Source organism: Platichthys flesus, chromosome 6 (genome assembly GCF_949316205.1).
Source record: "Platichthys flesus chromosome 6, fPlaFle2.1, whole genome shotgun sequence".
NCBI classification, from domain to species: domain Eukaryota; kingdom Metazoa; phylum Chordata; class Actinopteri; order Pleuronectiformes; family Pleuronectidae; genus Platichthys; species Platichthys flesus.
This window is the reverse complement of record NC_084950.1, coordinates 2258206-2281882: the sequence shown is the minus strand read 5'-3', so window position 1 is coordinate 2281882 and position 23677 is coordinate 2258206. Positions and strand designations below refer to the sequence as shown.

Here is a 23677-nt window from a genome sequence, read left to right as displayed (position 1 = left end):
CACACACACACACACACACAGAGGTAAACTGTAAACAAAGATGACAGCTCCCAACAGTGAAGCCAAAGTGTCTCTCTCTCTCAGATGGTTTTGCTTGTTTCAGTTAGAGCTCATCACACAGATGTTTGTTCAAGTGTTCATATTTGTACAAAGTTAAAATGTAAAAAATAAAGTCAAAAATCTTGAGAACAAACATTAAATGTCATTGAGCTGAAGGTTTTATCCAGAGCGACTTATAAATGAGCATCCATCCAATATGATGGCGGTAACTGGGATCCCTTCTTCTAACGTCATATACATGAACTAAGACATGGTTTGAATGACCTCATTTTGAGTGGAGCATGAATGTCGGGGCTAACGGACACTTGATGACATCACAGGAGACGTATAGAGGCTTGTTATGTTTTACTGTTTGTTTTATATACATTTGAAGAACTGGTCTCAAGTTACTTCAGTTGTACTGGATTTGGCTGCATCGCTGTTTATCCCTGAGACTCCACAAGTGTTCTGTGCAGCCAAACACTTAACCCCCCCCCCCCCCCTGAACTCAGAATCAGAAAGTATTTATTGCCAAGTAAGTTTACACCTACAAGGAATTTGGTCTTGTTATTGGTGCTGCATACAATGGACAAAGGAACATAAAAACATAATATATATTTACTCACTATATACTTCTTACTCCCTTTTTCTAATATTCTCCTATCTATTCGTCAGTTTGACTTTATTATTGATATTTCACTCTACACTTGTCACCCTGACTTCACGCTCTCATCTTTGATCTCATACTGATTTTAATACTCTTCCATACTCTTCACATCATTACTCATTCTGCAGCTTCGATGGGCGGGGCTTCACGGCCGCCTTGACTTCTGGAATCCCGCCCTTTCACTTTTTGAAATTGGATTTCCTTTTAGAAAACGATTTAAAACTGAGCGGAGTGAGACCTCCTGTCTCCCCTCCCTCTCACTCTCTCTCCCCTCTCTCTCTCTCTGGCCTGCTGACGTCATCGGGCCGCTCCGCTTCCTGCCGAGTCGCCAGCGGACACACACACCCACACGCACACACTCACATACAGAAAAAACACACACTCCTACAGGGGAAACACACACAGTGTGCAGCAGCTCCAGAGGAGACGCGGACGTGTCGGGTGAGTATCCTCCGGTCGCGCGGCTCGTGTGTTTAACGCGGTAACTGTTCGGAGGGGGGGGAGATGCGCCACACGCAGGGAGCAGCACTACGCACATTCACAGACGCGGCTGCGCTGCGTGGACGCATCTTTATCCGCGTTGAACCCGAACGTGGATTCTGTGCCCGCGGACCCACGGGAGGAAACAGCGTGATTTCCCAGAGTCCTTCACGCTGCAGGGTTTCAAAGTGGAGCCCAGCGAACTGAAGGTCTAACGAGAAGCAGCTGTTTGTGATGAGCATCACGAGATCTGGGTTCCTCCGCCCGCTGGAGCCTGGTTCCCCTCTGGTGTCACGCTGGTTTCAATCTGGTTTGAATCTGGTTCCCCTCTGGTGTCACTCTGGTTCCGCTCTGGATTCTATCTGGTGTCACTCTGGGTTCAATCCGGTTTGAATCTGGTTCCCCTCTGGTGTCACTCTGGGTTCCTCCGCTCTAGTGTCGCTCCGGTTTTTATCTGGTTCCACTCTGGTGTCACTCTGGTGTCAATCTGGGTTCCTCCACTCTGGTGTCACTCTGGTGTCACTCTGGTTCCACTCTGGTGTTCTGGTGTCAATCTAGGTTCCTCCACTCTGGTGTCACTCTGGTTTCAATCTGGTGTTCTGGTTTTCCTCTTCATTGTGATGTGTGCAGTGAAAACACATTTTCATCATTAGAACGTGTGTGAAAGGTGAAACATAGAACATTTGGAAGTGATGGTTTCTAGCCATTCTGGAATAATTGGAATTCAAATCTTGAAGGGTCTTGACGTTTAATGTACCTAGCTTTGAAAATGGCAACCTTCGCCAAGGAGGTGATGTCTGTTGATGGGTTGGCAAAAGCGTCTGACTTGGGGTTTCTTCAAAACTGGTTGGAAAGATTAGCATTGGCTCAGAGAGGACCTGCTACTTTTGGCGCAGAGACTGTTCGTATTTCAGTAAATTTTGGTTTGGGTTGTAACCTGAAGATCTTTTTTTTATGTACCACGTTTACAACAAAATTGACGGCTGTACGCAGGTATTTCTATTTTTCTTAACCGGAGTTAATAGCTATAAAAAATGGCAGATTGACTCCTTTTCCATTGCCAGTATGGAAGTATGGCAGTCTGTTTTTTTCCCTAACGTGCAGAGAGGTGAGGCGCTCACACCTAGCTGTCTTGGCAGATTACTTTGTTTCCACCCTGATGTTATGTTTGCCTCACCGGCAACCAGATCCTTATTAAAACCACTAGTATGGAGTCGTTCACAGGAGTGAATGAGAATTGTGCCCATTTCCATTATGGACAGAAGCCAAATGTTAGTCTTTTTTTTTTTTGACCAGTGGAAAATGTACTTTTCTGTCCATTGCTGCAGCTCCTCTGTTCAGCCTCTGTCTGAAACACTTGTTTTTTTGCTCCTGTATCTTTAAGACTCCGCCTCCTAATGAAGCCCAGTCTGCTCTGATTGCCCAGCTGGCCCAATCGTTGTGATTGGCCAACAACTTCTAGTGCATGAAGGAAAGGCTAGCCACTAGGCCTTAGAGCGGAAGTATCCTCTAGACTTCTGACGAAAAGCAGAACGTTTATATTCTGAGTGTTCTGGACTGACCCAGTCAAAACCCAGATGGAATCCCATTAAAATGTTGTGGGGTCGAATGCAAGAAAACCCTAAAACATCTTCTAGTCATCTAATATTTGCGTAATCAAGTGTCATAGGATGCTGGACAAGGTAAATCACGTTTTATCTGTGTAGTATATCAAACAGGATCAGTTTTTAGGACATGATTGTATGATTTACATTATTATTACACTTTGATCAAATCCCTCAGCTCTTCACTGTTATAGATGAGGTTTTGTTTTGCAGTGATGTCTCTGGGTTTGATATGGACACATCACCATCATCAGCTTCAATAGTCCAAGAAACTAAAGAGTGATTCATTACCAAAGATAGTTCTGATGTAACAATAACTTATAATAGAGTTCTACCTCACACACTGAGTTCATGGACGGCTGCAGTCGGACGGACTGTTATTGGTGATTTGTGATACAGGTCGGTTCAGGCCATGTGCCAAGCTCGGGTGTTTTGGCAACAACATCATTATCAGGAAGTGGTAATTTCTTACTGGAATGAACAGGTTGTTGTGACACAGATGTACTTCGGTCTGTGAGTGTTGCTGCAACTGAGTGTGTTTTCTTTTGAGTCTCTTTCATCTGTTTGGGTGAATCCTTCTCAAAGCGCTGTTGAGTAAGACTATTCCCTGTAGAGGACACGTGGACTGTCCCAGCAGCTTTTCAGTTCTACAACTGTGAGCTGGTGCGTCCAACATAAAACCTAACCCAACCCAAGAGATTGGCATAGGGCCCGTAGGGAGATTTGCAACCATGGCTGTTGCAGAGTCTCCTGTACATAGTAAAGCATAGAGTTGAGGAGGGTTCTCGCCTCCTTGGCCCCCCCTCAACTCGGAGCCCTGGGCACTTGGCCGTTTGCCTTCCCTGTTGCAAAACACCTGCTGAATCATTCACGTGCCAGTGTCTCCGACCCTGTGAGTCTCTCAGAAGGATCTTCCTCTTGGCTTGGCAGCGGGTTTTCACCTGAGTAAGACATGGATTGCTCCTTTGAGACCAATTGATATCAAAGTTTCATATATCTGTTAACTTTTGGAGCTCCGCCAGAGGTTGCTAAATATAATCTTTACAATGTATTTGATCAATTATTCATAAAGACGTTGTGTCATCAGGGATCAGCTGTCTGAGGGTAAGATCCCGGGGCAGCAGGTTTCTCTCAAAGGCCACGGCTCGTCCTGGCCGGGCTCTGGTTTATAATTATAGAGCTTTGTGTTCGTTAAGACGAGTGGTGCAGTCGAGGTATGATATCGCAGAGGACTACAGTGACTCAAACATGACATCAGTCAGCTTCAGAGCCTCTTCAGGATAAGATCCAGAGCTTCAGCTTCTCTTCTTGGTCTACCACTAGGTTATTTTTCCTTTATGAATATGGCCACACTCCGTTTGTAGACAAGGCAGCAGTGTGAAACATGAACTGTGGTCCACTCCTGCCAGTGAATGCAGCACTACCCAACTGGCCGGCAGTAATTATTGGTCCCAGCCAAAGATGGGGTCACCGCTCAGCTGTTCTGGGATTGAAAGGGTCGTTGTCATCGGCTGTATAAGAAGAATGTTTCACACATGGATGTGAAATAAGAGTCCAGGACAGAGGATAAACCTGCTTTATTCAGTTACAAGTGAAAGGAAGTGGTCATTGATGGTTGGAGATGAGGAATCATTCTTCCTGTAATGGGCCTTTTTAAACTCTGTAACATCCTTTTCACGGTCATAAATTATTGATTACATGTCGTATTTCACTCAAACGTCTCTACTGTGATTTCTGCAATGTGTTTATCTTTGGGGAGGCTGCGTCTCCAGGTTTGTGTTTACAAAAGTGCGTTTTGAAAAGAGTCGAGGGAAGTTGTGGTGCCGATGCTTCGAGCTTGTTGTTGCTTTGCAGCTCAGAATTATCAGAATGAGAATTCAGCTTTTAGCTCACCACAAAACAAATGCATTACATTGTCTATGTCATCGTGTGGTCTCGGTAAATCCGCTTGTTGGAAACACAACTTCTGCAGTAGAATGTTAATTTAGAGCATTTTCCTTTGCAACTCATTCAGTTTAACACGTTTCAAACTCAGTGAACTAGATAGACAGGTGGGTCATTTACACTTCTCTTAAAAAGGTGTTAGCACATCATCTATTTCCCCAATTCTTCTTTAACATGAGCAACACACTGTAGCATCCATTCTCACCCTCAGCTCACGGACTGGTGCTTTTCTAATAGAATCTATAGAACTAGAGGTAACTTCAGTCTGGAAACCCATCAATCCAGGAAATGTCTAATGGTATTGTGGACATTTCTAGCATTTCACCTGTTTGTTTGAATTGGACCAGAGAGATATGGGTTTTTCTTGCGGGCCAATACTGATATTAATGAGTAGAAATGTCTCATATGATATATCAGCAAATGTCAAAACCTTGGCAGTGATCCCTAAGCGGTGCTTATCGAACCCTGATTACAAAACAATGTAATTTAACTAAATATAAAGACTTTGAATTGAATTAACTAAACATTTTTCTTTACGGCATCGTTTGTTTTTAGTTTTCCTATAAGCTATCGGCAAATATACACACAGATACCAATGTGTCTGAAAGGCTCATGTGCTTTTATTGGTGAACCAATAAATCGCTCAGGCTCTAGTTTGGCACTTGTCACGCTGTGGTTGCTTTATCATAACTCTCTCTTTGTTACGGTGTTTCAAAGCTGCCACTGGAGCAGATCTCCCTCATTCCTTCTCCTGTGTCAGTACGACTCAGTCAGGGTGCAGCTGGAACGCAGTCAGAGCTGAGCCACTTGGCTCCAGACGTGATGCAGCAAAAGGAACATCTGCAGCATTGGCCAGAGTCGGTGCAGCGGAGGAGCTGCTTCATTCCACCGGAGCCACGGAGCCCACACACACAGAGTCAGCCTGTTGTCATAGGAGCACATTACATTCTATTAATGTCCTCAATTACCCTCATTATAGATAATCATTACTCTCTCTCATGAACTGGACAGTCATGTGACACGGCTGGATTTTTAACGTTGTCAGCCGAAGTCTCCTGAAAAGCTCAACGAGTTTGTCAGAGATGCCGTCTAATAAACCACAAGAACCTCTGACCTCCATCTTACCCCCCCACTTGGTGCAGAAACCCATTGTCCAACTGTGTGTAGTCCTTTGTCTAACTGAATGCTAAGCTGAATAACTGGTTCCACTGTAACGTGCAGCAGTGAAGCTGCAGAGACTCAAGCTTACAATCACTCTTTAATGGTGGTTAGAGGTGTGAAGTGTGCAAGCAGTATGGATTGCACTTTCTGCCATGATTTCAGAATAAAATGCTTTTTTTTTTTTTATTATCCTATTTGCGGTCTGAACTAGATAATCCCAGTTGGCTGTAAGTGGAAACCACTGGAGTCCGATTTGGTTGTAACAGAAGTCTTTTGACCTCCGCTAACACAATAACAGTCTTTTTCTGTCGGGCAAAGACTGTAGAATAAAATGACTCGTGATTCCAAAGACACTATCCTGTTGTTCCTGATTTCTCTGCACCTGCTCACAGACCAGAGATATTTCTGTTCTGACTCCGTCCGAATGGAAAATTACTGTTTAGCACGTTTACACTTGAACTGGTGATAGGTAATTAGCTCCAGTGAGCAGGTTGTGTTTACACCCGTCTCTGTCTGTTGGGTGGTTTTTATGTTGGATTATGCAAATACTGTTTAACACGGATCTGGACAGAGGGAAGAATGTTTATTATATATATATATATATTGATAATAGTGGAAGTAGTTCATACAAATACAAGCTCAAGTAAAAATACATGGAAATTTACATAGAAAAAAAAAACTCAAGAAAATTAAACATGGGAGCTCATTACAATAATGAAAATTAGTAGAATCAGGGAATGTGGTAAATATAAAAGCAGGTTTTAATCTTTGATTTAAAGCAACTTACTAACACTGCCTGCTGTATTTCCCCAGGCAGGAAGTACAGATCTCTATGATGTGGACGTAACTGTGGTTTCGGGGGGGGGGGGGTTGGCTCTCTTCAGCTGCTGTACGCTAACAAATATGGCTGCACAAATATAACTGCCACCAGTGTGTAGCCGAGATAATCTGGATTCAGTCGGGAGTGAACAGTTATTCTTCAGTGACGGAGGAGTTGAAGGGAGCTGCTGGGCCTCGGTGGAGATGTGTGCTTTACTCAGTGACCTTCTGTTTTTTCTTTTTGTTTATTCAGAAAGCTTTCAGGTTCACATTGTGTTTTGATAAGTTACTTATTTATGGTTCTGTGATGCATTCCAGTCACAGGAGCGCTGGGACGAGATTAAAGAAGTGGTTTGTAGTTAATGATTAGATAACCGGGCGCTCAGGAGATAACCTATCAGCTGGATGGTGTTGGTCTGTTTAGACTGACAGTAATCTGAGTGATAAGGCCCGGCCATACTCACTATTCACATTTTCACAAAGATAAGAGCTCAGCGTGATTTGTCTGCTGCGATGTTTGTTACAGACCAAAGATGCAGTGATTTTCGATAAATCTATAACGAATTAAAAAGTATATTTAATCCTTTAAACCTTTTCTTTTTTCTACAACATTTTTCCAAGTTTTTGCCTTACAGATAAATTAAGAATAAATGTCAGACTAATCGATGATTTAAAAATAAGTATAAGCTCTATTTTACCTTTGTTACTGGCCAAATACAAATTCATGAGCCTGTAAACTTGATCTATTAACTGCTCGCGTTAAAGGAATAGAGAGTTGTTCTTTATTTTGTTTTATAGTAAATTACAATCTGTTTGGTTTGAGAGAGAGAGCTTCATGCCTGCTGTTAAAACTGTTGTTTTATATTTGTTTTTATATTTTGAGAATCCTGATTCCTGAAGAGACGTATACATCACCTCTATCCTGATGAGGCCCCTGTCATATGACATTAACTGATCAAACACATAGATTGTAAATAAAGATGGAGGACATGGCTCCACTTCCTGCTTCTATCCAGAAGTTGATTGAGCTTCATGATTATGGACAAAAGATATGTTTTTGGGCTATAGTGACTAGAAGCTGATGAATCCTTGAAACCCACTCTCATTGTAGATCCACATTTTGAGTCTCCTCTCTCTCTTTAAGCAAGTTCAGGCTTGATGTTCATTTCACAATTATAATTATGGTTTGTTGTCTTTGTTTGTTGTGTTCATTCAGGTGGAGTTGTGTTGAGGTTCTCACTCAACAGGACGGCAGACATCATGGTGAACATCCCGGATTACTTCGCTGGGAAAAATGTGCTCATCACTGGAGCCACCGGCTTCATGGGCAAGGTACAGTAGTGAATGAACCAGTCTGAAGGGATGTGAGAATCCTTTCACTTCATGACAGAATGACATGTGAGCAGATGAATGGAGCTGCTTTGATTATTTAAGTTATAATTACAATCATGTCAAACAGGTTTCCATCACACACCTGCAGCAGGAAAAGTAAAAGTGAACTTGTACAAACACTTGTGTTGCATCTGCGCTGGAGACATCTAGTGGCCGAGGGCATCGGGTTTTCTGTCCATTCGTCCGTCCCATTCTTGTTAACACGATAAACAATGCCTTGAAAATTTGAAAATTGTATTGATAGACACAATGCCCTCCAAAAAATGTAGATTCAGTGGTTCGAGGTCACAGTGAGCTTGTATTAATGTGAATTCAATAAGTCAGGAACACCTGATTGGTAGAGAAACTCAACCTCCTGCTCTAAAGCCGCTTAGACTTCTGTGTGGTGAGATTTCCTGGAATTAGCTCAACAGTCCTTAGGAGTAAAATCAGATTTTTATAATCTTCATGTCTTCATGATCCAGGTGCTGCTGGAGAAGCTGCTGAGGTCATGCCCAGAGGTCAAAACTGTGTATGTGATGGTCAGGTCAAAAGCCGGCCAGTGTCCCAAGGCCCGCATCGATGACATGGTCAGCTGCCCGGTGAGTGGGTCAGGGTGGGGGTCCTTTGAAAATGCAAACGGCTCAAACGGAAAGATAAAATAAATGGAAGATAGAAGAGAGAAAAATCAAATATGAATCTCAAAATTGAAAATGGAAAACCTCAAATTAAAGCTTAATGTCCAGGAGATTGTTCCCGCTAGTGAAGTACGAGAAGCATTTTGATTCTAGCCTCTTTAAATTGTCTATTTGGAGTTTTAAAATCTTTGTATGACCAATAATACCCTCCATAGAGGCACCGTGTCTGTCCAAGGTTTGTAATATTTGTCTCTGCTGCTTAATCCTGAATATGTACTTTACTTGAACCAGTAATTTGATTATAGTTTATTGATTTAACATTCAGACCTAAGAAAAAACATGTCCAGCTACTGATTTAATCCATAGGCTGACAGCTTTCATCAAAAGCTTCTAGATAAAGGATTCTATAGAACTGGGGTCTGTTGCAGGAGGAGAAGATGGAAAGTGGAGAGTTCTGCCCTCAGCCATGAATCATTCCTTTTCAATCAGAGTTGTAAAAGTCTAATGATCTGTTCTTAATCATTTATATCTCTACTTCTATAGTTTACTTTGTGAGCTGAGTAAATATGAGTTACTCAGCGCTTTGAGTGTTCATCAAGATTAGAAAAGCGCTATATAAATACTCACCACTACCATTGTATTTACCACATGTGCTGTAACCTCGACCTCACGTGTCCTCCCAGTTGTTTGAAAGGTTAAAAGACGAGCAGCCCGACTTTGCGGTGAAGATCGTTGCGGTGAGCAGTGACCTCACGCTGCCGGAGCTGGATCTGAGCAAAGAGGATCAGAGCGTCCTGGCTGAAAACGTCCACATCGTCTTCCACTGCGCCGCCACCATCCGCTTCAATGAGCCGCTCAAGTGAGTCATGGGGAATGTGCACCTTCTTCTCCTGCCCAGGTCTCTGCACCTTTGTTAAATAGTGTTTTGTTCTTTGTTTGGCGAGTGAGGCGCTGTTCTGTTTGTTATTCAGTGAAGCAGGATCGTGTGGTTCCTGGAACTGGCAGTGAAATCTGGTGTTAACTGATTTATTTGAAGACCAACCCATACCAATGAGGGTATTTCATGAAAAGATTGTTATGGAATCTCAACCTGGTCTTGCTCAAATGCCAACAGGCTCCATAATCTTTATAAAGCACATCAGTGAACCACAGCGTGACTTGTTTCATCATGACTTGTTATCAGGGTGTAGTGGTTTATATGTACACAGCTTAAGACTTCAGCTTCTTATGCTTCATATCATAACCTTAGGAATTTGGGCTTATTTGAGGATTTTAAGGTGTGGGACTAAGATTGTTCGGTTAAGGAGAATAAGTTTATATATGACTCACAAATTAAATGATTCCTTCGGCTCCATCAAAGGTCATATCCTCCTCAGATACGTTGAAATCTGTGATTGATTTGTCCTTCAGAGATGCGATGCAGCTGAACGTCCTGGCCACACAGAAGATGCTGGCGCTGGCCCACAGGATGAAGCAGCTGGAGATCTTCCTCCACGTCTCCACCGCCTACGCCAACTGTGACCGAGAGCTCATCGAGGAAGTCGTCTACCCTCCACCCGTCGACTACCGGAGACTCATCGATACTCTGGAGTAAGTGGACTGGTTTCCGATGCACCAACCCTAGTGGTTTTTAATGGCCTTGTTAATGGGATCAGGAAGCGGAAGCGTGAGATGAGATTTTTTAAAAGCTTTTCTTCTGATTGCTCGATGCATAAAAAGCAAGTAGGAGGGAAATATCGAGATTAAACGGCTGCTCTCAGCTGTGGAGCTCCATTAGTAAAGCACACGTCTGCAGAATCAGATTAGTAAAGTGATTCTGAGGGTTTTTTAATGTAAAGTCATTTAGACCGTTTTAGTTAAAGTGGTGGAGACGACCATGCAGTGAACAGATACACGTACCGAGCTGCTTTAGCTTTGTCTGTGTGTTTTAAGATGTTTTGCATAGTTGTTAGTGCAGCAGCTGAACCTGCCTGTTTGATAACATGGCTGCAAACAGATCAACGACTGGAAGATGTAAAGTGTGGAAATACATTTGATTAACTGTGAAACTGTAGCAGGTCAGCCGACGTCAGGTGAGCAGGTGGAACTTCACCCTCACCGCCTCTGAGTGATCAGATCTCAGGACAGATTTGATTTGTTTTTTACAATAGTGCTGTAAGAGAATAAATGAATAATTATTTCCCCCAGCTGGATGGATGATGAACTGGTTTCCACGCTGACTCCCAAGCTGATCGGAGAACGTCCCAACACGTACACCTACACCAAAGCCTTGGCTGAGTATATGGTGCAGCAGGAGGCCGGGGACCTGAACGTGGCCATCGTCAGACCCTCCATAGTCGGAGCCAGCTGGAAGGAGCCTTTTCCAGTGAGTCATTCATACTGGTTCTATCTCTTTTTGTTGTGAACATTAATTGAGGGTTGGCTGCTGGGTTTAACAATGTCCTCTGAGGTTTTCAGAGTTTTGTTTTTTATTTTAAAATATGTCATTCTGCTCAGTTGTATCACATGAATTTTTAATGCACTGATTAAGTGACCACCCTCGAATGTCGGGTGAGAAGCTGGTTGTTAAAGTGAGAATCTAGAATAAAGAGTCATTGGGGCTAGAGATCAAAACAGGGAACAGACAGAGATCTAGAATGAAAACCAACTACACACCGTTTCAGATATGACATAAAAGATAAAGTCTGGAGAATTAAGTCTGGGCTTTATCCGCAGTTTACATTTCACACATGCACGAGGCAGAGGGAGGTTCTCTTCATCAAGATCCACAAATTATTCCCCAGGAAACTGGTGAAAAGGTCAAACAAGAGATTTTTTTTTTTTTTAAGAAAGTGATAAAAGCCGTTCTAGGATCATTTGCATCAAAATCCAGTGGGTTCATTATTTCAATTTCTTCAGTATCTCTCTAACTGACAAAGAAATGAAAGCTACTGATGTTTAGTGGAGAAAGTTCCTCTGTCTGCGGCGCAGCTCTGACTCTCTGTTCTCCTCCGGGAGCTCAGCGCCTCGGTGCTGTCGACGCTCGGTCGTTCTGCGCCGCTGAGCAGTGCACACGGCGATGATGTGATGGCGAGCGGGGGAATGTGAGGAATGTGGAGAAAAGAAGTGCCCGTGCACCTTTTTCCACTCGGGCCGGTCGCTGGGGAGAGCAGGAGCATTGTTGGATTTCTGGTTTTAGGAAAGTCTGAAACGTTGAGGGACAAAGACGCCTCCTGTGTGAACACGTGTCGTCAGAATCACTCCTCACAGCACTGCAGTGAAAGTGTGGCTTTGGGATCGCAGCGCACAATATCATCTCTTGTGCTGAAATGCATTTAAATTGCTCTGTATTCTCAAAAATGGGTTGAATGTATCATCCTATAAACTGGAGAAAATCCAGAAGAACTTCACATCGGTCAGGTTTATAAACTGTTAATATTTCATGGCTGATAAATTGATAGTTTGTCATTTATCAAGAAAATTGAATCATTTCAGTTTCAATTTGTGCTGATTTCCTCTGACTGTCGTTTCAGGGCTGGATTGATAACTTCAATGGCCCCAGTGGGATATTCATCGCAGTGAGTACTGAGAGCAAAGCTTGTTTTTTACTAAATGATAGAAGTGTAATGATGTAAGGATGAAGATAGGTTGCAATTAACTTAGATTATCAATTAACTGGTGGATGTATTTAGAAGGTTGTGTTGTGGATCCAGCCTCAGTGGTCTTCTCCTCTCCAGGCTGGTAAAGGGATCCTGCGGACGATGAGGGCGTCTAACGATGCTGTAGCTGATCTGGTGCCTGTGGACGTGGTCATCAACGCCACGCTGGCTGCAGCCTGGTTCTCCGGATCACAAAGGTGCAGTAGGTTTCTGCAGTGCTCATAGACACTGGAACCTGTTTTGTTCTTTGACATTTCAGAATATCACCTACTCCCTCTTCTTGCAGACCTAAAAACATCATGGTGTACAACTGCACGACCGGTGGGATCAACCCGTTCCGCTGGGGGGAAGTCGGTAAGACGTCACGTTTATCTTCCCTGAACACAATCTGTGTAAAAATCCCCCGAGAGGGGAAACTGTGTCCGATGACATAACCAGAATGAAATCTGATCCACCGCCTGCCACACCCAGGAGCTCTGTTTACCTGTGGATCCTGCTCCCAGCTTCTTCTTAGAGTTAATCTCAGTGGTTTTCTCAGGAGTTGTACACGTGCACATAAGCAACTGGACCTGCTTTGTTTCTTGCTTTTGCTTGAGAGGTTGAAACGTCCTCAAGAAACACAAGCGATTCCAGTTTCCTTTGGACACTTCTCCTGCAGAGCTCCCTCAGATATTAAATCAAAAAGTCCAAATGTAGGATTAGATGTCTTACTGCGCAGGGATTTATGTTTTCAAACTTTTAAGTGCAGTGATTAAAAGATTGGAGCACTGGTGAAGTCATCATCGTGTTCCAACCTGCACGTCAGGAATCAAAAAGCTGAGTCGCAGAAGTGTTTTCAAGTGGAGGAATACAAGCCTGGCTTCAGGATGAGAACAAAGCATCAACATCTGCTGACACTTCAATTTAAAGTTGCACATGATGCTCGTGCAGCTGTGGTTTTTATTTTACTGTTTCTGAGGTGAACAAAATAACAGAGATAAAATATAATCCAAACAAAGACCTGTCAGTAAATAGTTTTGGGATTAAAGTTCATTCTTGTTACTGAATCTCATCTGTGAGATTGTTTTGCAAAATAATTTCGAAAAACAATTCCTCAGTTTTTCATCAAACCATCACGACAGATACATTTAACACATACTTGATATTTTACAGTTTAAATAACTATAAATAAAAAGTAAAACACAAATACAACCAAATACACTTTAAGATTATATTTAACATGAAATACAAACTTAAATGCACTTCTTTTCATATCAGTGCATATCAGCAATCAAACACTTATCCTGACTCAGGTAACCTGTAGGGCGGTTCGGCCTCTCACATTCTAAGGTGCAGTTTTATGCTCGTGTTTGCTTTGGATGTCATATATTCAAATGTTTTTCATCAGATTTGTAACCTGTGTTTACCGGCAGGACGACACTTGTACTCAGGCATATTCAGAACTACAGAAGAATTCCTTTCCTGCTCTCTCTGACTTGTGTTGAACAACCTTCTGTTTCTTAGAGTACCATGTAATATCCACTTTCAAGAGGAACCCCCTCGAGCAGGCCTTCCGTCGGCCACATGTTAATCTCACATCCAATCACCTAATCAATCAGTACTGGATCGCCGTGAGCCACAAGGCTCCGGCGTTCCTCTATGATCTGTATCTCAGGCTGATGGGACGAGAGCCCAGGTAACCTCCTCGCCGAATAATTGGACCTCTTCTGTTTCTTAACGCCATCACCCGCCCCGATACATGCACACGCATCTCTGCTGCTTTACTCCTGTGACTCTTTCTGTTGGTGTACTAGGCTCACGTTGTTGGTGTGTACAGTGGGGAGCTGAGGGATGTAGAACCCAGCTGCTCTCCTGCACACACAGGGGAGAACTGATGGGTTCTACACTCTTCACATCTTGGTAGCTGCAATGTTTAGCTTCTTTTCAGTTGGGTTCCCAACATGTCAGCCGCCAGCGTCAACTCAGGTTGGCTGAAAAGTGGAACTCGGGCTTATTTCTGTCTGAAGATGAGTTTGGGAACTCAACGCAGGTGTTGGGCCTTTGTTCCAAAAACAGAGAATAAACTCTGCTCTGACGTCACGTGGAGCCAGCAGTGGTTTTGTCTTTACACTGGCCTGCATCTTGCTTACTATCAATACCAATGCCAACTGTCTGTGTCCTCTTTGTCCTGTCATGTGTGTATCTCTCCTCTGCAGAGTACTGTATAAACATGACCTTCAAGACCAATCCCTTAGAGCAGGCCTTCAGAAGGCCCAATGTCAATCTGCGCTCCAACCCCTTTACTTATCAGTACTGGACCACTGTCGGCCACACGCTGCCGGCCCTGCTCTATGACGGCTATCTCAGGTTGACAGGCCGCAAGCCCCGGTAAGGTTGCACCTGCCCCCAGCCTCCCACCCCATCCCCCCTGCACTCTTTCCCACTTGTTCCCACACGCCCACCCTGCTCCACTATGTCTTCTTAGCTGAATGGTTGTGTGGGATGGTGGGAGCAAGGAAGGGTGTGGGGCAGAGGAAACAAGGGTTTGCTGTGTTTTGACTTGGCATCAGTTGGATGGCTATGACGGCACGGTTTGGTTTGGTTTGGTTTCCACCGGAGCATGTTGTGAACACGACATCCATGACAGAGCACTCGCACGTATACGTTGGAGGCTCCAGCGAAAAACGCCCCTCATTCATTTCGTCATGCTTCGCTGATAAAGACTGTAAATAAAGATGGACGACGCGTCGGCACTTTGCTCCGTTGTGCCAGAAGGAAGCTGAGGATCCTGGATACTGTGCCGGCATTGTGCACTTATGACGTCAGTTGGAGAAGAAGTGATCGTGGTGTGGAGTTGTGTTATCGAGGTCCTGCCCGTTCATGTGCTTGACCAATCACGAGTCAGCCTCAGGTTCTTCTTGACATTTCAGCTAGTTTTTTAAACCATCAAATAACAGATGATGGTCCACGGCCCGTCTGCTAACATGGAGGAGGCAGGGAGTTTGACCTGTACTGCAGCCAGCCATGGTTCACCGCTGAAGAGCTTTCATGAGACCATCTTTAGGCTAAGTCTGTGGTTGCATTGTGGTCTCTCCGTTCTGGTTTGATTAAGTGTGGTAGAAAAATGTGTTAAATATTTAAGGGCAGTACCTGAAGAGTCCGAGGCAGCCGGTCGACCCTAACCCTGGTGTTCGTCGTCCCTGAGCCTTGCATGGAGAGCTAGCTAGCATGTCACGTTAGCACGAAAGTCGGCTGTGTTGCTTGTCCCGGGTTGGGGGGGTTGTTGTCGTTATGATGATCAAGTCAGACCCGCCCACCGCCATTGTTTAAACAACGTGTATTTGTGAGTGCCCCTGAAACCCTGAGCCACCACACGAGTTTCTGAGGTCGGAGTTTAGACGATGATCGATTCGGTTCCTCGGAAATAGAAGAAGAAATTGCATGTGAGTTGATTTGCGTCCATGTTTCTTGATTCTTTTTACTCTTGCTGCTTTTGCTTCATTATTGGCCAGAGGTATTTCAGACAGTTAACATTGTGTAGTGTTAAATGAGACTCTTTGTACGGTGAAGTGTTCCCCGGCCAAATTTCACACATTTAGTCTCTGGCTGTCTGAAATGGATTTTGGCTCAGAACTGAACTCACATTTCAGACGTGTGATTTTGACCTAATGGGTTCGTCACCAGCTGCAGGTCATTGTTTTTCTCTATGTGCTGATCCACCGTGCATGTCCATCACAGCTTCTGAATCATTCGCCTCCACACGAGGATTCTGAGTCGTCTCCATCTGCACAGAGAGGATACATATTTGAAGTGAGGGCATTAAATCCTGCTAAGGACAGTCCTATCACTAAAACAGTCAATTGTAAAGATTAAGAAATGAAATTGTTGAAACCATGCAGGTCAGTCTGGTTAACTGTTTAAATTGTGCAGATTGAAGACTCAGAAATCCTCTGATAATCATCACACTCAAAATAAACTGCTGTTTTTACATTCTAACCCATTGACTGGATAATAAAGATGGACGACGCGTCTTCACTTCCTCCTGTTGTGCTACAATTTAAACTTTGAAGGTCTTTTGCAGCATTGACTGGTTCATGACCTATACTGCAGCCAGCCACCAGGGGGCGATTGGCATAATTAGGCTCCAATTTGAAGAGCGCTCATGTCGTCCATCTTTACCGATGGTCAACGCTCAACTCTGAATCATTCAATTCTTAAACTGGTTTTGAATGAACAGAACTAACAGAACCAAAGTGTATGAACTGGATTCACTTGTGTGAACAGGAGGACAAATTCTTAACGTTTTGTAAACGTGTGTCCCAGGTTCTTCCTTCAGATGAAATTGGGAGGCCATTCATTTAGTTTGAGTGCTTATTAAATTTGGTATATTAACACTGAGTCTGTCCAGTGGATCGTTTGTCCTCCTGACTCACACACAGATCAAATCAATAATTCTCTCAGATGATTTGTGTCTCCAGAGGTGAGATCATCAACTACTCACTGAGCTGTGAAGACATTTGAGCAACCTTCTGGTTTATTTTTGCAAATGTGGCAAATATTTAGAATATTTCCAACTTTCTGATGATTCTTGGCTTCCATTGCACTTTATTAATAAGAACAAAATTGACGATTCTTTCCCTTGGTGTTTTCTGGACAGTCTGAGGAAAGTGATGTAAACCTTTCCAAGTTATAACGCAAATGGAAATTATAAACATGAATATGAGCAGAATATGTCTCCTTTAATACAAAATGTATCCAGACCCAAAATTTGTAAGCTACTGTCTCAAACCTTTTGCCACTGGAATAGCATGTTGGTGCTGTCCAGTGTAAAGGATGTGAATTAGCTGATTTATTTATTCTTATAGAATTTCAAATAAAAACACTAAAAGTCTTTATTTGTTTAATCAAAAATTGTCTATTTGGGATTTTCACATGTCGGCACCAAAATCATGTGAGTGCAAATTGAAGCCATTAAAACGTGCTGCTCAAATGATGTATTCCATTTATAATCCAATCTTTATAATTTCTATACATTCATAATCTGGACACTGTTTCTGAACCAGTTACATGTACTGTGGTGTTCATGTTAAGTTTTAAATCTTTGCCTTTGTCTCAAAGTTGTGTAACTGGTTGTTAACTGTGTTGTTCAAGTTTTTTCTTTCACTTCCTCAAACCCATGAAACCTGAACCTGCTCTTCCTTTAATTGTCTTCCTGTCTGTGGTCACTCAATTCCCTCCATTTATCTGTCCCTCTGTCCCTCTGTCCATCCTGTCTTTGTTTATTCTACCTCCTCTCTACTTATTCACCTTCCCACTCTCCTCTTCCTTGTTGTCCCTCTCCATCATCTTCTCTCTGGCCCCTTTTATTAAAATCACTTTTTAATCCATTTCCACGTTTATCCCTCATCTCCCTCCTCCTTCCTCCCTCCTGCTTCCTCCTCGTTTGTCTCCAGGATGATGAAGACGATCACCCGCCTCCACAAAGCCATGATGGTGTTGGAGTATTTCACCAGTCACACCTGGGTGTGGAACAACGACAACGTGGGCATGCTGTTGACCCAGATGAGCCCCGAGGACAAGAAGGTAACACACACGGGATCCTGACGTAAGGAAACTAATTATTCAGGCTGTCGTCCACGTCTGGAGATGACGGACAGATTCAACACCCGGTGTGTGAATGTCTGGTTGTGAACTGGGGACAAACCAGTGTGTAATTCATTCACTGCTGGTGTCACGGGAGGTTTAGTTCCTTGTTGCACATGAGACTCATTGTTCCTGGGATACCAAACTGGTTACTGTGCCCTTGATGGTTTCATTATAATCAACAGTTAAATAGTATTTTTTTTTATTATTTTTTTTTTTAAATTGTATTTCATGAAATTAATTTGAATTCATGACACGAGCTGCAGTAACTGAAAGGCATCTTTGAGGCAACATTTAAAATATTTTCCCCTCAGTTCATGTCCGTTCATTTATTTCAGGACAAGAATATTTGCTTTATTTTTCATTTTCATGGTGATACCAGTAAAAAAAAATCACTGGGACACAAATCAAAATCTTAAATCAGTTATGTTGGATGTGAACGACTGATCTGACTCTTTATTTCTGTAGATGTTTAATTTCGATGTGCGGCAGCTGCACTGGGCGGAATACATGGAGAACTACTGCATGGGCACCAAGAAGTACGTCCTGAACGAGGAGCTGTCCGGACTCCCTGCTGCTCGCAAACACCTGAACAAGTAAGAATCTATGGAATCAAACACGTGAACATTACAGAACAGAGGAAATGTACAGACAGCTGTGTTCCACTCTGGATGTGGGAGGCTTGTGTCTCATGTAGGTCACTGAACAGTAGATAAATCTGCATTAATACTCGTTCATCCTCTGGAAGTATTTCTCCTCATCCGTCCACTCAGCTCTGATGTCTGTTGCATTTGTCTGGGATGTGAGTTCGACAGTTAACAAATTACATCACAGTTGTTAGTTAAACACACAAGAGAAATATATAAATAAGAACCACACGTATGTTTTGTGTTTGTAAAGTTTTCTCATCTCTGTTTCTCAGGCTCAGGAACATCCGCTACACCTTCAACACCGTCCTGGTGGTGTTCATCTGGCGCGTGTTCATCGCCCGCTCCCAGATGGCCCGAAACATCTGGTACTTCGTGGTGAGCCTGTGCTTCAAGTTCCTCTCCTACTTCAGAGCCTCCTCCACCATGAGATAATGAGCCGGGGGACGCGGCTGGCGAGGTGGAGGGACGAAGACGAGAAGAAAACCCTGGAGCTCGGCCTGTGGAATGGTTCCACCAACACTCAAGATGAACTGGATCCATTCAAACACCAGGGACACAGATGGAGCCACTGGACGAGCCTCTGATATCTCAGATAATCTCCTCAGAGGATTTATCTCACAATGTCGCAGACTAACAGCACTTGGACTAGTTTAAGAACCAGGAGCCCTCTCTCTGCTCCGGTTCACATTCACACTCTGTGGCGCCAGCTTTACTCCGGAGCACTTCCTGTAACCCCCGCTCGCCTGGCTGCAACCTGAAGCTATGCACTGGATGAGGCTCTGCTGCTAGAAGCCTCCGCTGGTCCTGAGTCAGTCCAGACATTGTGGCTGTTCCGTAGGTTTTTTCTCTAAACGTAGTCTAACCCGCTTCACCTGCTGCGTGGGTCGCGACTCTCTCACGCTATTTTGTATCTGCCTGTAAGTTTGTGTTGAGGGTCTTGTCAGTTTAAAAGAAATGTTTCCAAAACCTGTTTTCAAAAAAACGTACATGAAAGAAAGAGGCTCAGGATGAACCGCTCGGTTTCTGGGGGACGTTGAAGATGACGGATTGTTTCTGAACCAACTCGGAGAATGTTTGTTCGGGAACAGGCCGGCTTAGCGATCGTAGATAAATCCGTCATCATCCTCAAAACCAAAGTCTTTCCACCCATTGTTCAGGTTTCGGTCTCGTTTACCGAGACGACATCTTATCAACAGTTGTCATTGGTCGTCTTTCCCTCTTCCTGCTTTGCAAACACTCGCGTCTGAAAGTCATTAGTGACGACTCCTTTCTTGCCAAAGACTCGTAGCTCGGTGGAGGAGGAGCCCGGCGGAGTCCAGAGGAGGAGTCTCGTCACGTTCGGCTCCTTCTTTCCGTTTAATGCTTTGAAATGTGAACTTTCATCTTCTCAAGTCGCAGCCAGAACACATTCATGTTGACTCCTCGCGTTCTCTCTTAGTAAACCCATTTCACATGGCTCTGACTGTCGCTTGTCTTCTTTGTGAATTTGATTTTGAACTAAGGAGCAGGTTTTTCAGGATTCTTCTTCATCTTTCTGTTCTGCCTTCATTTTTCCTTCTCGCTAAAAAACACTTTCAGAAAAGAACGGGCAACGTAAGCTGAAAGTCGAGCATCATTCATCTCCGAGTTTCCACAGGAATCTCTCTTCAGTGCCATATGAAGTCTGAAGTGAACACACCTGAGGTTTACCTGTGCACATGTTTCTATTTCCCACACACGATGTGTGAAGACGAGGGGTGTGACTGTGTGTCGGTTCTTTTCCTCCCCTCTTTATTCCAGAGCTTTCAGATCAAGAGCAGCACTCGTTGATTTCACATTCAAAACCCTGCGCTCTCACTCAAATAGCTCAAACTGCGCTTGCACTCAGATATTTAGTTGCTTGGACAGATTCCATGTGCTCCAGCTTCAGCTCGGCTCCTTGCGCTCACGTTGCTTCTGTGTGCTCATGAAACGTCTGCTCTCGGATTTCTCCTCTGCAAACAGGTCTAACCAAGAGATGCCAGGTGTAGAGATGACAAATGAACTCGCTCACCCTCTAGTTGTGGGTGCGTTCGCTGAGTGTGTAAATAAAGAGGATGAGAACTGTTAAAACTACCACTCATAGGGGTGGGAACATTTAATTTGTCAACACTACACCTGGCATTCTACGGGTTGGCTTGTTGCACAAATAAGATCCAAGAGCAGAGGAGCAAATGATTAACACGAGCGTAGAAGCAGCTTGAGCTCGAGGAGCTGAGCTGAAGCTGGAGCTCATCATTTTGAGCACAAGCAGAGCAAATCCAAGCACAGAGATTTGAGCGAGAGCATTTCAAAATCTGATCGTGAAATTAATAAGTCCTGCTCTGCAACTGGAAGACCACGCTCTCGAGTAACAAGAGTGTGTGTGTGTGTGGGGGGGGGAGCATGTCATCTGGTCGTTTGTCGTCGTCGTTGTCGCTCGTGTCTTCAGCTTCACTCACTTCCTGTGTCTTGTGTCTTTTAACGAACGTGACTTTTCACTCCCAGCAACATGAAGCACTTTCACACGGGCTCATGTGATCGGGGGGGGGGGGGGGGAGACGTGTGCATGCGAGACTTTGTGCCTGAACCTTTGTCGATATTCTAACAATGTGAAAAGAGCAATCAGATCTATGTTTTCTAATTATTTTGTGTACAGCTCTATTTAGGGTAGACTTCAGAAATCAAAGGTGTAACGGATGTATTTTTGTGCTTATTGACGTTGTGGCTGTTTTACTGACGCAGCTGCAGCTGCTGTAAATAACATACGTGTGTGAACATGAGCGATTTGTTTAATAACTGTTTTAAAAATCTGCTTGTCACTGTTTACGTACATGTTCTTTCTGTCTGGATGTGGAACAACACGGCCGGAATCATCTGCACAGAACCTGACTCATGAAACAACAAGTTAGCAAATTGTACTTCCCTGAATTTGAGGCTGTGCGATGAATCCTCGCCGCTGTGACTCGACTTGTCGTGAAGGTGTGTGTTTGTGTGCAGGTCAGATGTTGTGACGCTTTCATCTGACGTGATTTAAGTCACGTTCTCGTCGAGCTCGTTCTTGTGATAAGAGACGTGAGATGTGGGAAATGATCCTTTCTCGATTTTTGATGTCTGGAAATACTGATGTCGTTGAAATAACCTCAGAGTGAACTCGGAAAGAGACGCGTCGATCCTTTGATTCAAAGGAAACCGGTTTTCAAATCTTGAGTATTTCCGTATCAAATCTTAGTTAAAGGAATAGTTTGGACTTTGGGAAATACAGATGTGCTTCTTTGCTGAGTGTCGGAGGAAATGTTCTGCTTCACCTCTTCTGTCCGGAAACACAAATGCATAAATCTGTTTTTTGACAAACGCGTTTTCTAACTTTGGCAGAAAACATTGCATTCATGTAAAGCTCATATTAAAGTTTAACAAAATACATTTTCAGAGTCTTTAACAATATACATATTTGTATCTATCAAATCTTTTCCATCAGGCTTTTGTTGGACTAATTCCATTTTGTTGTTACAATCATTTAAAAACAGACATTTTGCATAAACTCATAATCAATGAACTGTTTTCATGAAGTAGTAAATGTGACCTGTCTGTTTCAGAGTGGACGACCTGTGTATTAACAACATCCGAGTGTGAGTGGTGGCTTTGTCTGTGAATTATCATTTATCTGTAACTTTTCCAGCTTCTTCTTCTTCTTCTTTTCTTTGCCTCTTCGTCCGTGGCCGACGCTTCACGGAGCCGTTCTGCTCAGGCCGAGGTTGTGGTTGATTTTCAGACGTTTTAAAATCTGCGTGGTTCTGAACTTCTTGTTTCATCGCAACGTCAAAAAAAAACAAATCGGGCCACGATGTCGAGTTTCTCTCCACAGTCATGCGTCCGTGTGAAACTCAAATAAAAAAAAAACAATAAATCAATGGTGCCTTTTGTTTGTAAACCAAAAAGAAGGAATAAACAGATTAATCCTCTTCCTGTTTGACGCGTTTGATTTCTTTTAAGAGTCTTTAAATCGTTGCTCGGTGAAGAGAAGGACGATTAGTCTCAGTCGGCCTCGCTGACCCGTTTCCTGTGGAGCGTAACAGATCTGCATCAGGGAACGGCTCCATTAACTATAATGCCGTCAATCAGGATTATGTTCAAACGCATGAATGGAAGCATTTGGTGAATTCAAGGCTCAATTGAGATTTCCTCACTTCAACCTGTTAAAAATCTGCTCATTTCTTTATTCAAATCTAAAACTTCATGGTATTAAAAACCAGGGACGATCAGATGATCTGTGGCTCTCGCTCGACTCCGGAGATCTCGTCTGGATCCAGTTTCACACCAGAGAGGTTTTGGTTTCTCACTGTTTGTGAAGAAGGTCGAGAGACGAGGGCCGTGGAAGGTTCCTCCTATGAATCAGAACAGATTCTAAAACTGAAAGAAAACCAGGATCAAGGAAGTTTGATCAGTTTATTGGGAAAAATACATAAATATCGTTTGGTTAACAATAAAAAATACTAATTTGAAAAATTATAAATCATTATACACTAAGACAAAGTTTAGATTTTTTGTTTATTATATTTGACTCCATACATCAGTTACATTATTGGTAATAGAGTTGACTTAAACCGTCCCACAGATCTAAACTCTTCACAAAAACAGTCCGTTGGTGGTTGTGGTGGAGAAAGATGTTTGTAAATCAGAACAATAAATCTTGAAAGTTGACCTGTGGAGTTTTCTTAACAAACGTGATGAGAGCGTGAGACACTTCAGTCGTCTTCCTCTGCGACATGTGGGCGACCTCCGGGATGTGACCCCGCCTCTCGCCCAGTGTCACCTGGGATTGGCTCCTCCCCCTCTGAGACCCATAAAGGACCAGCGGTATGAAAAGGTTTGTTTGTATGTTGTTACAGAACTGATTTTAGGGGTCAAAGGTCAAGGTCACTGTGCCATCAGGTAAATCTGATGGTTTCTTTTGACACAAACATGAAGACCCCCCCACCCCCCCCCCCCCCACTCACACTTACACACACACACACTGCATCACACACTGAACACGGTTGCCACGTGA

General features: G+C 43.5%; 1 protein-coding gene across 2 annotated transcripts; it reads left to right on the top strand.

Annotated features, from left to right (window-relative positions):
• The first annotated feature begins 982 nt into the window (after positions 1-982).
• Positions 983-22592, top strand: far1 (fatty acyl CoA reductase 1). 2 transcript variants are annotated; one of them, XM_062390054.1, is made up of 13 exons: positions 983-1147; positions 7931-8046; positions 8571-8687; positions 9407-9582; positions 10134-10313; positions 10911-11088; positions 12236-12280; positions 12440-12558; positions 12648-12715; positions 14557-14728; positions 17794-17923; positions 18452-18579; positions 18906-22592. In XM_062390054.1, the coding sequence occupies exons 2-13, from the start codon at positions 7975-7977 to the stop codon at positions 19063-19065; spliced, it is 1545 nt and encodes a 514-aa protein (XP_062246038.1). In that variant the 5' UTR covers positions 983-1147; positions 7931-7974; the 3' UTR covers positions 19066-22592. The 2 variants fall into 2 exon arrangements, with proteins under 2 accessions (XP_062246038.1, XP_062246035.1); XM_062390051.1 differs by lacking the exon at positions 14557-14728 and adding an exon at positions 13865-14036 and having other exon boundaries at positions 986-1147.
• Positions 22593-23677: the final 1085 nt, after the last annotated feature.